Raw genomic sequence first — 17,839 nt, forward strand, 5'->3', positions numbered from 1 at the left:
TTTTTTTTTTTTTTTTTTACCTTTAAGGGAGACTTGCATTTTATCTAAAACAGGATTTAAAAATCAAGTGCACTGCTTTTATCTTACAGAGCTATGCTTAAAAAAATACTAGAAATGTTTAGCAAGAAGTAATCTACTAGTAATATTAGATCCAGACAAAGAGTTAATGTGGAATACTCCTGATGCTGGGGGAGGTAGAGGGGGTGTGTGTAGGTAAAGTATTTTTCAAACTGCTTGCTGCTTAGCATTTAAAAATGCAGAAATCTTCATATACTGCTTCATTAGTACCCCTACTTAATCGCTTCAATTCTTTTCAGTTCTGCTAATCATAACCACATGATGGCACTGCTTCAGCAACTGCTCTACAATGAGTCGCTGTCCCTTTCCTGGAGGGACATTATTGTGCCAGTGGTCTGCCAGGTGGTTCAGACTGTCAGACCTGATGTCAAGAACAGAGATGATGATATGGATATCCGCCAGTTTGTCCATATAAAAAAAGTAAGCTCAGTGCCTGGGAGCGTCCTGGGTGTTATACTGCAGGTAGTTTATTGCTCGTGTTAACTTCCGCATAATTAGCAGGTATTCCTTCACACTAGGCACAACAACTTTTCATGAAGAGGAAACATCATCTTCAGGGGGCAGTGTATCCAGTGTTGGAAGACATGCTGATGACTACAACACTGGAAACTGCTTTCAGTTGCATGGATATGATTTTGGGCCTTTAAAACAGGCACTTTAGAGTAATGGTTCTCAACCTTTTTCATACCAGGACCTTTGGTTCGTGACCCAGGGGTTGAGAAATGCTGTTTTAGAGGTACAACATGAGACTGGGACATTGAATTACATAGAGCTGATTGATTTAAGGATGCCAAGCACAGACAGTTTCTTACTAGAAATCTTTCTTGATAGACCCACCATCTGTTTGGGCAACGATGTAGGACAGAGGTCAGCAACCCCTGGCATACGTCCCGAGCGTGGTACGCGAGGCCATTTTGCTTGGCATGCCGCGGCCAGCCCTGGCTCCGGGAAACTGCTGCCAGTGATGGAGCCCGGGCTGCTCCGAGCAGGGCTTGCAGCATCCCAGTTGCCAGTTGCCACCCTGCTACCGGCACAGAGATGATGAACCTGGCACAGCTGTTTGTAGCCAGCCCGCTGCTACAGCTGCCCAGAGCCTGGGCTGGCTACAAACAGCTGCGCCGGGCTCATCATCTCCATGCCGGGAGCAGGGGAAAGACCGGGGCTGCGCTGCCTCAGGCCCCTCCTGCTCCGAGCTGCGCCTGCATGCGCTGGTGCAAAACTGGTGCTGGAGCCTGGCACAGCTGTTTGGAGCCTCCCAGCTGCAGCCGGCCCGGCTCTGGGGAGCTGCTGCTAGCCAGGAACCCAGGGCTGCTCCCAGCAGGCAGCTGCAAGCCTTGCTCGGAGCAGCCCAGGCTCCAGCAGCTACCCAGAGCCGGGGTAGCTGCTGGCAGCCACAGAGCCAGGGCTGGGGGGCTGTCAACATTTGTAAACGTTTATAAATTGTTTATAAACATTTATAAATTGACATCCTTTTTCAACTTTCTGATGTCAGTTTTGACTTTACAATGCTTGATCTGACCTGATGCCACACCAGCGAACAAGTTTGCTGCATTGCCCATCTCCCTGGAGAACATCTGTCCAAACTTCCTTGGACACTTTCTTTAAGAAAGCAGACAAGACTCCAGAAAAACCTACAGCTAAGGCTCCAGCCAAGGGCCCTTCAAAAAGTCCAACAAAATCACCTCTAAGTCCTTCCAAATCAATATGATTGCTATTTGCAATATAAATACATCAATGTAGCTATGTTACTCATCTATAATTGATTGAGTACAAAATTCTGGGTTATTTTTGGTGAAAATAGGGTATTGAGCCTTGGTTCAGGAACCAACCCCCCATTTATGACATTGTTTCCTATGGGGAAAATCAGTTCCGAGTTCCAATGTTTTAAGACACAATTGGTTCTTGAAAACTGCGCCGTAAGTCCGAGGACTGCCTGTAGTAACTAATATTTTCCTGACTTCCACAGAATTTAGGCCATTTAGAAACTACCATGTCAGGTCTTCTTTTTGCTAACTTTTTTTTTCTACATGGTTGAGGTAATTTATTGCTGATTACTTGTCTTTTTAAAAAATATATGTGCATACCTAATAGGGCCCAAGACCCTAAAACTGAAAACAATTTTAGGATGACAGATGCTGTCGCTCATCCATCAGAACTTGGGAGAAATGTATATGCTATAGAATAATGCTTGATAGTTCATTTCTGTTTCCTTTGCTAATTGTCAGTTTATGTACTGTAAAATAAGCCTTTTTAGCAACTTTTATGCATGTTATGCTAACCAAGAAAGTAAGGAGATCAAGCGAATATGTAACAGTTCTTAATTCTTCCTGTTTTAGATCCCAGGTGGAAAGAAGTTTGATTCTATGGTGGTAAATGGCTTTGTTTGCACCAAGAATGTTGCACACAAGAAGGTAATGGTGTTTCTTATAGTCTCTATTCTTGTTAGCAGATTTCAAGGCATCATACACAAAAGAATAATTTTATCCCAGTAGTTGATGTATGCTGAGAGCAGATGTACATATTTCCTGATTTGAAAACCTTTCCCTTAAGGGGTTGTGGTGACTTGGCATTAAATATTGAATCGTCAAGTGGAAAGTGCCTGTATATTTTACTTTCTCTCAAAGCTGTTCCCTTGTAGCTCAGGGGTTTTAATGAGAACACTGGCTGATATACTTAAGGAAGAGTCAAAATGCAACGCTTTTTATAGAAACTTTTAATGAGCTGTATAGAAATTACTGGAGAGCACCTCTTTGTAGTCCCTTTCAGTGGCAGACTGTAAAATAAGCTTCTAAAACATGGCAAGAGGTCAGACCTGGAGAGTATCTGACCTTGTGCACTGTAACTTGGGCAGTTGTGGAACATTTAAATTGCATTGGTCTTGTAGGAAAGGCGTCTGCCAGGAACTGGTTTGTTGGCGTTCTTGTTGCAGAGCAGTAATTGTCGTGTAGTACAAATGGAATTCCAAGGCTTCTCTGCTATTGTATAGCTTAGCAATGTAAAGTCTAGTTCCAGAGTTTCCAATGTTCATGACTAATTCTGTGAAAGTGGTTGCAAAACTTCAGCTTTGCTTGTTTGATGCATCTGAGTAACTAAGGGGAGGAGTCTCAAAGATTTGTGGAAGGAATATTAAGAGGAGCTGAAATCTGATATGCCTTGTTCTTCCTCCCCTGTCTTTTGTTTATGTAATTAATTATCTAGATGAACTCCTGTATTAAAAATCCCAAAATTCTTCTACTGAAGTGTTCTATCGAATACCTTTACCGGGAGGAGACAAAGTTCACCTGTATAGATCCTATTGTTCTCCAGGTCAGAATATTTACTTCTGTTTCTTTGTTTCATATTGTTTGGATTACAGTCTAATGACCTTTTAAAAAAAACCAAAAAAAAAAAAAAATTGGTGGTCAGTATGCATGTAATTTAGTTGCAGTTGTTTGGAGGGCGGTTGCAAATAATTTGGTCACAGGGGAATAAAATAACTGAGCTGCTTCAGACAGTATTTCAGAAAAGTTAAAGCAAATGTATACTTGCCCCTCTAGCTTGTATCTTTTTGTTGATTGAGGGGGGAGGTCTTGCACCATAAATAACACTGCTCCAAAATAATGGGTATATAATATTTACATAGTGTGAAGGAATTTTCTGTTAAAAAAAGATGGTTTCTTTTCTGTCTTTCTCTCTTTCTTTCTCTTTTTGGGGGGGGGGGGAAGTTGCTGGGGTGTCTGAAGAGCAGTAGAAAAAATGGATGAAACTTAGAGCCAGAAAAAAGAATAGCGGTAGAAAATGAACAAACCTGTACATGTCTGTCTACTAGGAATTGATAATGCTTAATCTAATGCGGTGGAGAACAAAGGTTGCTTTGTGTCATTCTTTTGCTATTATGAGATGGTTTTAAGGATTTAGACTTAAATTAGTGTAGCTGCTGCTTTTTTCCAAAGGTGGAGTGTAGGAAGGGAAAAGCAAAAGTTTTGGTTTGCGGTGACTTTTTGAGCCTTTGCTTTTAATCAGTCTGTTGGTCAGTTGGCAGTGTGTAATATACTTGTCAATTGATACTTTTAAGGAGATGAAAACATGTTGCATTTGGTGATTTTAATACCTGGTAGCGCAGAAATGTAAATGTTAGCAGTAGAACTTCAATTTTGTATTTATGCGCAATAGCTTAACAGTGGGAACGGGTAGGGGGTGGTGGATAATGACTTTCTGGGTTTGCGGGAGGGATCTATGCCTTGTGTTTAACAGAGAGGTACTGCAGCAAGGATCAAAAAGCTTTCTCAAGCAGTTGATGTTGAGGGTGGGTCTCAGCAGATGCAGTTTTCTCATGAAATCATAGGACCCCTCTGCAGCTGATCAGCATGTTTTGTCAGGAGAAGAAAACTATGGATCATCTCCTGAGATGTCCTGTAGCACCACAATGCGCTTCACAAAAGTTGGCAACACCAACACCAGAAGCATTGCTCTGTGCACATATTGGGAGTATACGATATAGAAAGGTTGAACTAGAGACATGATCAAGAAGACTGAGCTATCCTGAATAAAAATTCTATTTCAGTTTTGCTTTCAGCAGTTCCTCTTCCCTTTTCCATATTTACAGGGGATAGGAAAGAATATGCAGTAATAGCCCTAATTTCAAGGGGTGCTTTAAAAAAAAAAAAAAAAAAGCAATATTTGTAAGGCGATAGAAACATTAAAGGCTTTAATATTTTAGGCTTTAATATATCTATCCCATGCCAATATAGTTTTTTTGTTTGTTTTTTTAAAGTAACCCTTGAAATATGCCTATGACCCTCTTGATTCCTGTCCCCTGTAAATGTGGAGAGGGAGGAGGGACTGCTTAAAGGAAATAGAATTTTATAGAGGATAGCTTAATATCAACTGCTTGTGAAAGCTTTTTGATCCTTGCTGCAATACTAACAGCAGCGGCTAGAGGAGCTAGCAGAAAATATGGGAGAACCAGCATAAATTAAAGGGGAACAGTAACAGGTATTAAAAGACTGCACAGTGCTCCCCAGTGGTAGATTCTGGCAAAAAGTAAATACTTTCAGTCAGATGACCAAAATCCAAAACAGTTAGTTAAGGCACATTGAGTCTGTTTTGGGCTTGTCATCTGGCTTGCAATTTGTATGCCGATAGTAGTGGCAACCTAGGCTTCAGGTCTCTGGCAGGGCTGTAAATATGCCAGCTGCAATGTCATGCATGAAACCTATTCCCATGCAATAGCACCTCAACAATGAACCTCTTGTTAATAACTTTGTTAAACCCTAAAGTTTGGATAGTAGAGGTTAGAGCTGATGAAGGATGCGGGCACTGCAGTGTCCAATGTGTAATAGTCTAACAAATAAAAATTCCCAAGTCAACTACTTGCGTTTGCTTATTATGCCATGGAGGGGTATGCAAAGCAGCCGGTGCCTTGACAAATTGCCTACAGCCATAAATAATGTCAAGTAAATGTCAACACTTATATACTTAAGAGCTCACCCTTGAAATGTGTCTGAGAATTGCCTTGCTAATGGGGATTTGGCTTTGCTATCTTGATGACACAATTAACATTTGGCCAAGTGATGATGAGAGCTGTATGGCAACTGGAATCTTTTCTCTGTTAAAACCAATTTCCATTCCATTCTGGAATAGAAGTGAATGAATTCCTGTGATTCAAAAATCTGAGACTGGCTTAAATCAGTAGGGTAGGCATGAGAAGATTATTTTTTCTTTTTCCCTAACTATTTGGGCTCATTAGATAATGGAATAGCTTTATCTAGGAAGGTTGGAGATTTTTAAGAGTAGATTACCTAAACACTTTCTGTCTGTTCTCCTCCTTTCTGTTATATAGGAAAGGGAGTTCTTGAAGAACTATGTGCAGCGGATAGTAGATGTCAGACCTAATTTGGTCCTAGTTGAAAAGACTGTATCTCGAATTGCCCAAGACATGCTGCTGGAACATGGCATCACTCTGGTTATCAATGTCAAGCCAGTAAGTGTTTCATCACAAGCTCAACTAATACTATAACAAATTTAAAGTAATTTGATGTTGGTTGGTTGACTGACTTTTTTCCAATAATGGGGTATAGAATTCTTGTATTAAACAAGATAAAATGCAGTGACATCCAGGGTTCATGTACATATTGGAGGCATTACAGTAATATAATAATAAGCTATTTGTTTCAACTGTGAAGTAAACCAGGAGCCTTCAAAGAAAGGACTTGCCTGTATGTTCCTTAATTTTTTTTTCAGAAAACACACAACTAACTTAGTATAGGTGATCCAGTTTGGAGTACATTGTACTGTGTTTTCGTAGGTTGATGGTGTTTAATGCCTTACTGTTTTGTTCCCTCTTTCTCATTTATATGTTCTTTTCTTACTTTATCCACTTTGCAGCAAGTATTAGACCGGGTGAGTCGGATGACCCAAGGAGACCTGGTGATGTCAATGGATCAATTATTGACCAAACCACACTTGGGAACCTGTCACAAATTTTACATGCAAGTGTTCCAGCTACCTAATGGTAACTCAAATGGAAAAACTCAGATGCCATAGCTAGTTTGCTTAAGGGTAATTGCTAGGGCTGTGTGAAATGGCTGTGTTTTTTGATTTGGTTTCAGATTTGGACAGTGATTCGTTTCAGACCACTGTCCTGTTTCGTTTCGGCCGAATCTGTTTTGGAGATTTGGCTCTGTTGAACCTCCTCTGAATCTGTTTTGAATGGGCTGCAAGGGAAGCTTGATATAGCCCTATCTACCCAGCTGGGCAGGGTTCAGGCCTGCAGGGCCGCAGCAAGGAGCAGGATGGGGGCTGTGGGTAGCTCGTCTGGGGAAGGTGGAGGGCCGCTGCCCTCCATGCAGACAAGCAGACCCCTGCGTGGATCTCTGATCCCTGTCATGCCAGGTTGCAAGGGAGGGAATCGGCACAGAGTGACTTGGCTCCTCAGGGAGCAGACATCTGCGCTGGGGGGCTCCTCACCGCCACTGCCTGCCCCATGCTGCCCCAGTGACATGGGGCTGCCTGGGGTGGGTAGTAGCAGTGAGGAGACCCTAGCGCAGATCTCTGCTCCCTGCAGAACCGGGTTGCGCAGCAGGGATTCCTCAGCCCCCTGGTTAGGTTCCCCCAGCTCTTCCAGGGGGGCACGGGCGCCCAGATCTGCACGCCAGGTTTCAGCAGGCTGCTGCTGCAGCCTGAGGCCAGTGGCAAGCACCGCAGTCTTCCCAGCGCTGAGCTCGCCTGCACCAAGCCTGCTGAAACCCTGCGCACAGATTGGGGGCCCTCACCCCCCGGGAAGAGCTGGGGAAATGATCAGAGAGCTGGGGAATCAAACTGGGAGCTAGATGTCAATATCAGAGCAGTCTTTCCTCCCTTCTTCCCCCTCCCTCGCTCCCTCTTAGTTTTTGTTTTCCTGGAAACCCAGCTCTGAAACTCCGAAATTCTCTGGAATGTTTTGGAGTCTTCTGGTTAATTTCAGAGTAGTTTTGGAGCCTTCTGTTTCGATTCAGATTCAGTGTTTTGGGCGCAAAACAGCCCGAAACACCTCAAACAAAAAGGCTGCCAACATCTTGCACAGCTCTAATAGTTGCTACTTAAAGTAGAATATTTAGCAGAGTAATTTTTTTAAATTGTTAAAGAACAAGAAGAGAAAACATAGCAAAACTAGACTTGATATAATGAGAGAAATATAACCAAGTGCACAACAGAGGCATTCTTTTTCTGTGCAACTTCAGATCCTGTCTGTTTACATTGCATGGGAACCCATTCTAAGAAGTGACAAACTATATTTGGGAGGAGAACCAGCAATGCTGGCAGCTTTTTTGCGTACCTGGAGCTCTTTACTACAAAAAGAAGGAGGCTGGTCAAGCAAGCAAAAACATTGTCTTATGTCAGCTTAGTTTTTAACCTAGTCCAATTGGTTTTTAAATCCTAGTCCAGTTTTTTTTTTTTTCTTTTCACGGGTCACCTGTTGGGTGTAACAACTTGCATTTCATCCTTGGAGTGTTAATTCAAAACTTAAAGCAAATGCTTTGAGACTTTAGAATGCCTGTTTCACCCTATTCATGTATTCAGTCCTCATTTGACTTAAAATATATAACAACTTACTTTGCAGGAAGAGGAATAGCTTAAGGTATCCATTCCTCCAAAAAAATATCCTAAATTCATACAATTCAAACCTGGCACCAGATATTGGGATGGGCCCCAGTTCGTCCAGCTAAGCTGTGCCACCAGCCCTGACTCCTGCGTAACAGCTGGCAGTTTGCTACAAAAATAGAATGCAATTTTAATAGGTTGTTTTAGCTGTGGAATGGTTTGACGTTAGTCTCTTTCTTCTTTCCTTTCCTTTTTTTTTTTTTTGCTAGATCAGACAAAAACCTTAATGTTTTTTGAGGGGTGTCCACCACACTTGGGCTGCACAATCAAGCTACGGGGTGCTGCAGAGTATGAACTGGCCCGAGTGAAGGAGATTCTTATCTTCATGGTCTGCGTGGCTTATCATTCCCAGCTTGAAATCTCTTTCCTCATGGATGAGTTTGCTATGCCCCCCACCCTAACTAAAAACAGCTCCTTTCACTCTCTGATTGAAGAGCAAGAGGACGACATTGAGCAGCAGAACCTATTCAATGGTGAGGAGTTTAGCACAATGAGCAGAGATGGTGAACTTTCCTCTGACAAACTATCTGTGATCTCTGAATCTGTCACTTCTGATGAGGTTGGTTCTTTAGAGCAAAGAACATTATTTGAAGATGATGTCCTGCAAGAGTTGTCTTCTTTAAAACAGCAGGAGCACCTCAACACGGAGCCTCCATTTTTAGCATCAAGTTCTTTTGTAGCTCCAATGCCAGAATCGCTGCTGCCCTTCCATAGTTTGGATGAACATCCAGGCACACTGGATGGTCAGCCACTGGAGACTCTGCAGCAGCAAGAGGACCTGCAGGATTCCAAAAGCCATATGAGAGTCTTTAGAGACCCTCTGCAGGATGACACTGGATTGTATGTTGCAGAGGAGGTAACGTCCTCTGAGGACAGACTCAAGGCTTATTCAGCAGCATTTAAACAAGAGCTGAAAGATCTTATTCTCTGCATTTCCCCTGTAATTGCGTTCCGTGAACCATTTCTTTTAACTGAGCAGGGCATGAGGTGCCCTACCCGGGAATACTTCCCAGAGCAGGTCTATTGGTCACCACTGCTCAACAAAGAGCATAAGGAACTGGAGAGCAGGCGGAAGAAACAGCTACTGAGGGATCTGTCTGGCTTGCAGGGGATGAATGGAAGTGTCCAAGCCAAAGCGATCCAAGTCTTGCCTTCCCATGACTTGGTTAACACTAGAATTGCAGAGCATGTGGGTGATAGCCAAAGTTTGGCCAGAATGCTGGCAGATTACCGGGCAAGAGGTGGAAGAATACAGCAGAAAAACATGGACCCTTTTGCTCAGTATAAGGATGTAGCTGGTGGAAAAGTTGGAGGTAGAAATGAAGATGACGAGAGGGGATTGGGTCAGAGTGAATCTGTATGGTCTCACAAGGTAAGATTTCTAGACTTACTACTTGCTGTTTTATTTTTCCTTTCGCTAAACATACTTATGAACAGTCCAGTCCTAATGAAATTGTATTGGACTGTCAGCTTTTGTCATAGTCACATCTATTGTAATAGTCACATCCTCCAGCCTTCAGCTAGAAATGGATTGAGGAATGGATTGTAGGTGACAAAAGTAACAGAATGGAGAAGCTTGTAAGGCAGGTGTTCCCTAAATCATGTGAAGAACAAAACTTGATGCATTTCATCAAGTTTCATCAGTTCACTTTACTTGTCTGATATATTTGGAATTAATTCTGAGGAAGAGATAACAATGTCTTGCCTGTTTCAAAAGCATTAGTCAATTCTTGCTTGAAAAATAGTCCTCGGAACAAGTCATTATGAAGCCATAATGTTAATTTGAGACTCAGGGTTTTGTACCTCAGGTAGTGAAAGGGGACCAAAAATCATAGTGCTAAGAGGTTGTAATTAAGGCATATCAATGGTTAAAATGATTGCAAGGTATGTGATCAGCTGGAGAAGTGTCAAAAGTCACTTTTAAAAAAACAGAAACATAATTATAGCATCTCTGTTGCACACCAGGAGCTAGAGATGTGACATCTACTTGTATGCACTCAAAAAGTTTGGGCAGGGTGGAATGCAAATGCTTCATAATTTCATCCAGCTAAAAAAAAGCTTTCTGGGTAGCAGTTTTTGTGGCAGACTGCCAAAGCTGGGGAACAAACTACAGTTTCTCTAGAGGACCACATTTGATCTTCGGACTTTTCTTGTGATACAAGCTGTGGCTAATGACAAGTGGTAGCAGAACTTTTTCATTCTGGGTTAAACTAGTAAATGATTGTTGATCTGCCCTATGACCACAAAAAAAATCTCTTTACCCTAGACTTTCTTCAGCAGATTTTTGTGTTTTTTTTTGTTCTGCTGCTTATGTTTGTCAGTTCACAAAGTGGTATATGGGTGGGCCTGGGGAGAGGGAACAGATGAGAATCTACTCTGTATGCTCTGAGATGGGACATATTAACCCAAATGTACAGTTTTAGTGGAGAGTTACAAGTGTTAAGGTATGGGCATACTGCTTATAAACTATTGTGGACTAAAAACCTACTGTATACTTTTTTTTTTAATGGCTTGAGTTTTCTTTCCCTTTAAAATTTCTGTTGCTATTCAGATGTACTAATATTCAACATTACCCATGCAAAAGGTCTAGAGAGGGCTTTAGGATAGCTTTTACTTTCCTCAGAAGATTAACTTAAGCAAGACCAAACATCTTGCTAATTGAAGTTTTATTTTTATGTACCTCTTTGAAATGCATAGATGGAAACCATATCCATGACTTGTTAATGGGTTTTCTCTTGTCAGGTGGACTGTCTGAGTCCAGTGAACCATCAGAGGCTCTGTGTTCTTTTCAGTAGCTCTTCTGCTCAGTCCAGCAATGCTCCAAGTGCCTGTGTTAGTCCGTGGTATGAAAATAATTTGCTAATTTTTGGGGGGACGGGGGTGGAAGTGAGGAAGGGGGAGTGAGGAGGGAGTATGTATGCGTGTCCCCCTTCCCCCCCCCCCCGGCCCTCCTTTCTGATTGGTGCTAACGCCTCTGTCCCATTTACTAAGGACTCCTGGGAAGGCATATTTGCCTGTCACAACTTTAAGCATTTCATGACTTGGTGGTCCCATGCAATGACATCATGCTTTGTTTATGCATTGCAAAGGCTTAAACCAGAACAAAGTGATTTTGAAAGTTGGTGGTCTAATCACTTCTTTTGAGTAAGTGTTCAGTCACCTCGTGTTCGAGGGAAATCCATGCAATCTTTTAGATAGGTGGGAGTTTATAGAACTATTTTAGTAGTAGGGCTCCAGAACAAGGTTTAGACAACCTACTGCAGTAATTATTAATAGCAGCTGTACTTGGATAATGGGATAGTTTATTTCTTTAAACATGTAGCATTTAATCTTTGGATCTTTGAGACTACAGTTCACTAATAGGGTTTGCCAAAGAATTGGTATTAGAAGTCCAACATCTAATAACTAGTTCAATAGAATAAGGGATGGAAGTCGACACAAAGAATGGTATATAGATTATGGGTTTAGTTTTTATTCAGTCATTCCAGTACAAAACTAAGGAATATACTAGGGAAGACTAAACACACATAGTTGCTACTAGTTAAAAATTCCAGCTTGGGGTGCCTAAGATTAGTTGTCCAAGCAGATATTTAACATCTGCCTATTTTGTGTCCCCAACAGTTGTGAAGGAACCAAAAGTTCCTTTAAAGTCTCTTGGAAGAGATCTGGGATGCTTGGCACTTATTTTTCTCCTTAAAAAAGTCCCCTTAGGTATTAAAGGATTGGGTTGCTAAAATTTTCAGCATCAGGCACCCAGGCATTGAAGTTCTTGTCTGGGGTCTCCAAGGAATATTTGAGGTGGTTGATCAGATAAATGTATAGACTTGTGACCTTTCTACTTCACATTGGGCAGCTCGCAAACAATACACGATCCTATTTGCTAAATTCTGGTCTCTTCTTCAGGATTGTGACAATGGAGTTCTATGGAAAGAATGACCTCACTCTAGGAGTCTTTTTAGAACGGTATTGTTTCAGGTGAGATCTGTTCTTTTCACCCTCAAACAGTAAGACAGTTTTTAAGCGTGTGTTGCTCTTTGTATGGCCAAATCACATTATGTGCATTTTTCAAATGTTCAGGAAGCCATGTATAACCTGTGTGTCAAAAATGGTTTGCCTGAGGTTAGTCCCTTTCCCTTTTTAAGGGGGAGAATTTCTGTTTTGGTTGATTAATAAACAAGCTTCTTTGCAAGTATATTTCTGTAAAAGCAGTAAGAGTTCTTATGAGCAACAAATTCTACAAGCCCATCTTCCTACCAACTTGTTCAGTCATTGCTGCATTTTTTTTTCTTTTTAATTAACAAAGATTGTAATGGCCTCAGATGCCTAACAGTCCCTCTGTTGGACTTTATTTTTATAGTGCTTGGCACAGTGGCCAGGTTTGAGGTTTGTGGGCTTAAAAGCACTCGGTTGCATTGCTCATGATCTTCTCAGGACACAATTGGTTGCTATGGAGAAGATGGGGATTTTGAGTTGGGAATTTACTCCTGATGTATATTCTTCAGAAATTATGATTCCATCTCATACAGTCCTTGGAGGAAAAACCTACTACCAAGATGTTGGGAAGTTTCAGGAAGTAAATAACTAATCTTTACCAATTTTGATATAAAATTCTGAAGTATGTTGACTTTAGTTAAATAGACCACCATGTCTGTCTAATGTTTCAGCTGTATGAAGGGATTAACTGCTAAACTGTTTTGGGAATATCTAGAATTACCTAAAATGTAAACTTATTTATTAGCCTTTTTTGGGAAGGGGTAGCATATAAAGCTGAGTGACTTACAATAAGGGACAAAAATTATGCACTTTCCTTGGACCATGCTGCTGGATAGATGGTGTGCCTGAGTCCTTGTAGCCAAAGCTTGTTCGGTTTCTTTTGGGGTTTATTTTGGTAAACGGATGGCTATTGCTAGAATCCTACATTACATAAGGAACTCTGTTAAGCTATGTTTAAAAAAAAAAAAAAAATCTGCCTCACTAGCATGCTAAGAATGCAACTTGCTTACGATCAACACTCTCTGCCTTAGAAGGATGCACCTGGCTATTTGAGAGGGGAATGGGTAACTTCTATCTTTTGGGGGGAAAAGCAACTGATGTAGGTGGTACATGAATCTGAGATAACATGATGAGAGATTTAAATTTCTTTGAAGCTCATAAATTACCTTTTAGGTGTCTTACTTTAGCAAAACCACTAGTTAGAGCATTAGGGATGAAAGTCTGTCTCTGACAGATGTTTTGTGGCTTACAGGAAATGGGTCTTCATCACACTTTACAGGGGCTTATAGCCCTCTAAAGCTACTGATAGCTCTTGGTACTCATCCAGCCATAGCTTTGGTTGTACCTAGTCTGGAGACTTTAGTCTCTGCTGTTGCCACCATGATATCTGTCACATGTTAAATCTGTTTTTACTTTTCAGGCTTTCTTTGAGCTTTGGGGTGATAAAAATTAAGAATATAAATTGCTGCACTTGTTACTCTCAAGTCAGTGGCTGGTACAGGGCATTGGTCATTTTGTAATCAGCATTTTTACACTTGTGCACTGCTGCTGCTAGTTTTCTTATGTGAGTACAGGTTATTAGGGCTGTGCAAACCTCCGGCAGAGATTCAGCCCAGTTTGGTGGCCAAATCTCCAAATCCGAATTGAATCGGAGGACCCTTTTAATCTCTCCAAATCAAATTGGAACCCTCCGAATTGATTCGGAAAGGTTCAGTGGTTCAGACGTAGACACAGCTTCAAATATTTTTTCTACATATCTCTAGGTAGCAGGTGGCTCGTAAATGCTACAGTGCTGGGGCGCATGGAGTGTCCCACAGGAGTGCGGGATGCCCTGCAGCGTACTTGGCAGCAGACCCGGAAAGTAGACCAGAAGCTCTTCCGGTTCACTTTTGGGTCCGCTAGGGAGTATGCTGGGTGCTCCTCCGCACCCTCAGCTTGGTGACTGGTGCCTCCTGGGTCTGGGAGGGCACCTGGGGTCTCCCTCAGCTGATCACTGAGGAGGTGTGTGGGAGGGGCCCCCCTGCATGCTCCCCGGCGGATCCAGAAGTGGGCTGGAAGTACTTCCGGTCCACTTCTGAGTTTGCCGCCGAGCATGTGGAGGCCCCACCCCCCACTCCTGTGGGACGCTTCATCTGCCCCAGCATCGCAGTGTTCATGGGCTGTGCTTGGTACCTCGAGGTATGTAGATAAACTTTTAAAGCTGTCTATATCCAAATTGCTGAGTCTGTGAATCAGCATCGAATCTTCAGATTCGGATTCAGCCGAATCTAATCGGGGACAGTGATCCGAATCAACGAATGGAATCACTGTCCCTGATTCAGGCTGAATCCGAATTGAATAGGGCCTGTTTCACACACCCCTGCAAGTTATCCCCTGGAAGGCTGTGTCCAACACAATCAAAAACTAAACTAGATTTATGCAGTTAAGAGCTGGCTAAGATCTTTTGTCAAAATGGGAAGTCAGCATATTGAAAAACAACTTTTGAGGTTTCCTGAATATAGATTAAAAAAAAAAAAATTTATCATAAGTTACAAGGTTCACCAACTTGGTGTTAAAAACAGCCTTATGACATGCATTGTAATGGCATCTATGGGTGTGCTGAATACCTGGGGCCACAGACAAGTTCCCAGGAACATCAAATGTATGTTTTCTTGCAACTGAGCGTACCCCTGCCCCTTCTTTTCATGAAGGCCTTCCTACCAGTGCCCCAGCATGTTTTGCGAAACACCTATGGTACACCACATTCGTCGCTTCGTCCACGGGCAAGGCTGTGTTCAGATTGTACTGAAAGAGCTGGACTCCCCAGTCCCTGGATACCAGCACACAATCCTTACCTACTCCTGGTGCAGACTGTGCAAGCAGGTAAAAACATGAGAATAAGTCTTTAACACTGTTAGCTGCTACTGCAGACAAATCCCTAGTGTATCAGATCTTTGCATACCTAGCTGTATTTATGCACATATATACACACAAGTAGTAAACCATAATAAAAATATTTTTTTCTCTAGTGTTCAGTCGTGTCGTCCCCCCCCCCCCCCCCCGTTGCCACAGCTGAAATGGAATGAACAGGTTGTGATCAGTACAGCTCAAGGCTGTATTTGACTGCATCATAAGATAAATACTGTAGAATCATGTGCAATAGAAAAAGTGTTTGTTCGTGGTTTGGGGCAAAGGTAATCAAATTTCTCCTGAAAGCGGGGTTGGATGTGGGGTAGGGGGAGAGTTTTAGATGCTTTTGATTGTACCAGACAAGATTGGCTAAGATCTTTGACTTCCATCTCTTTTTGTTGATAGAAAAATTTGACCTTTCTGGTCCAATTAAAAATTTCAGATTAAATGAACCAGAGGTGGCTACTTGCAGCAGGTGCATCAAATGACATGGGCAGCCTCTGCTTGTGCCATGCAGCAGATGGGAGGGGACAGGCAACATGAAGTAGATATAGCAGAAAGCAGAGCAGGAGATCGGTTAGGGATCAGAAAGTAAACCAGCAAATCAGGCAGGAGAATGGGATCAGAGCGGTACTTGGGGAGCGTGCAGGGCCAAAAAGGTTGGCCCCACTGATCCGAACAATTCTTGTGTGGTGTCTTACTTTGTTAGATATCCATACTTTAACTTGGCCTACAACCCTGCACTTGTCAGTATTAAATCCCTTCCTATTCTCATCTGCCCACCCCCGTAACCTGTCCAGGTCCTGCTGTAATCTGTCCTTCCCTTCTAGCATGCCCACCTCGCCCCAAATCTTGGTGTCATCTGTGAATTTAAACAGGCAGCTCTTCACCCCATTGTCCAAGTCACTAATAAAGAAATTGAACAGTGCGGACCCAAGGACCGAGCCCTGGGGGACCCCACTGCCCACTTCTCTCCAGGTCAAAAATGACCCATCCACCATCACTCTGAGTACGACCCCTCAGCCAATTTGCAATCCATCTGACTATGTAGGCATCAGTGCCACAGTCGCCTAGGTTTTTAATAAGAATGAGGTGAGAGACTGTGTTAAAGGCCTTCCTGAAGTCCAGAAAGACTACATCCACGGCGACACCTGTGTCCAGTGATTTTTTTGTGACCTGATCGTAGAAGGCAATCAGGTTGGTCTGACAGGACCTGCCCCTAATGAAACCATGCTGGTTGCCCTTAAGCATCATCCCCACTGCTGGCCCATCACAGATATGCTCCTTGATAATCTTCTCAAAGAGCTTCCCAAGGATTGAAGTAAGACTAACAGGCTTATAGTTGCCCAGGTCCTCCCTCTTCCCTTTTTTTAAAGATGGGGACCACATTCCAGTTGTCCGGCACCTGGCCAGAGCACCACAAGTGCTTGTAAAGCCGTGCCAGGGCCCCGCGATAACCCCTGCCAATTCCCTTAACACCCTGGGGTGAAGAGCATCTGGACCTGCTGATTTGAACATGTCCAGTCCCTCCAGAAGTTCTCTAACCTGATCCTCCCTGACCCTAGGCTTGGCGGAGTTACTTCTGAGTCTGTCCTGAATCTCGGTAGGGGAGTCCTGGTCCCTGCACAAGAAAATAGAGCCAAGAAATTGTTAAAGAGTACTAGTCCTATCACTTGCTGTACATATGTACTGCTGAATTTGATCCAGAAACATGCTAGAAGTGTAGCTTCAAAACACAATTCACCTCATGTTAGATTTTTTGTTCAGCACCAGAGTAGCAAATAAACTGTTTTGTTGTAAAATCCACATGCTGTTTTAACTTTCCTTGTTCTTCTAGCTATAAATACAGCCAGTGTGCATGTACACTTCTGATTCTTGACCACACTTCTGAGTTGCTTTAAGTACTAGTTCACTGCTTGGATTAGGCTTGTCTTAATTTATGTATTTATTCCTTGGATCACTTGCTTGAGATATATTTAAAAACTCTTGCTTCACATTTCAGGTGACACCAGTTGTCCCACTGTCTAATGATTCTTGGTCTATGTCATTTGCAAAATACCTTGAGTTAAGATTCTATGGGCTCCAGTATACCCGAAGGGCCAATGCAGAGCCTTGTGGTCACTCCATACACCATGACTATCACCAGTATTTTTCCTATAATCAGATGGTGGCGTCTTTCAGGTAAGTTTTTCATTTCCAGGAAGATCCTACTCTAACTTTTCTTGTTTGCCCTCTCCAGCACCCTTCTCTCTCCTGTTCCCCTCTTCTCTCCCCCCCCCTCCCCCCCCCCCCAAAAAAAACCCCAAACAAACAAACAAAAAAAACTTGGATCAAGCTGGAAGTCCAAAGATCACTTAATCAAGCGGGGTTGCGAATTTTTAAATAAAATGAGGGGGTGGAGGGAAGGGGAAACAGCATTATTGTCATAGCTTATACATCCGTTCTGGAAGTACAGTGCAACCTCTACAAACTGGCATGCTAGTCAAACTGTTCTGTGCAGGGCTAGAAGTGAAGGGTGTGGCAGTGTCCCTGGAAATAATGGAGTGGCCAGTCTACATTTCTTAAAAAAGAAAAGAAAAAAAGAGAGAGCTCTAACCTTGAACTGAAGTTGACCCAAGCGATTTAGAGGTTCCTCCAGCCTATAAGTATGGTTTGTAGTTTGTGCCCATTCCATTTAGTAAATAAACTAACACAAAGCTACTTTAGGCATTGTCACTTGCCTTCAAGCCTCTTATCTGCTTTGCACCAACAAAAGGAG

At 42.5% G+C, this 17,839-nt stretch overlaps 1 protein-coding gene across 4 annotated transcripts in view; it reads left to right on the top strand.

Moving 5' to 3' along the window:
- The window catches only part of PIKFYVE (phosphoinositide kinase, FYVE-type zinc finger containing), a 99,169-nt gene that overhangs the window by 55,764 nt on the left and 25,566 nt on the right, over nt 1–17,839 (top strand). For all 4 annotated transcript variants that reach the window (XM_014594219.3, XM_014594220.3, XM_019492222.2 and 1 more), the window contains 10 exons: nt 318–498; nt 2,415–2,489; nt 3,277–3,384; nt 5,900–6,040; nt 6,445–6,571; nt 8,409–9,571; nt 10,942–11,042; nt 12,103–12,174; nt 14,883–15,054; nt 17,084–17,262. In XM_014594219.3, coding sequence (XP_014449705.1) covers nt 318–498; nt 2,415–2,489; nt 3,277–3,384; nt 5,900–6,040; nt 6,445–6,571; nt 8,409–9,571; nt 10,942–11,042; nt 12,103–12,174; nt 14,883–15,054; nt 17,084–17,262 — 2,319 coding nt within the window. The remainder of the gene's footprint in view (nt 1–317; nt 499–2,414; nt 2,490–3,276; nt 3,385–5,899; nt 6,041–6,444; nt 6,572–8,408; nt 9,572–10,941; nt 11,043–12,102; nt 12,175–14,882; nt 15,055–17,083; nt 17,263–17,839) is intronic.

The sequence above is a fragment of the Alligator mississippiensis genome, chromosome 4 (genome assembly GCF_030867095.1).
Source record: "Alligator mississippiensis isolate rAllMis1 chromosome 4, rAllMis1, whole genome shotgun sequence".
Taxonomy (NCBI): Eukaryota; Metazoa; Chordata; order Crocodylia; family Alligatoridae; genus Alligator; species Alligator mississippiensis.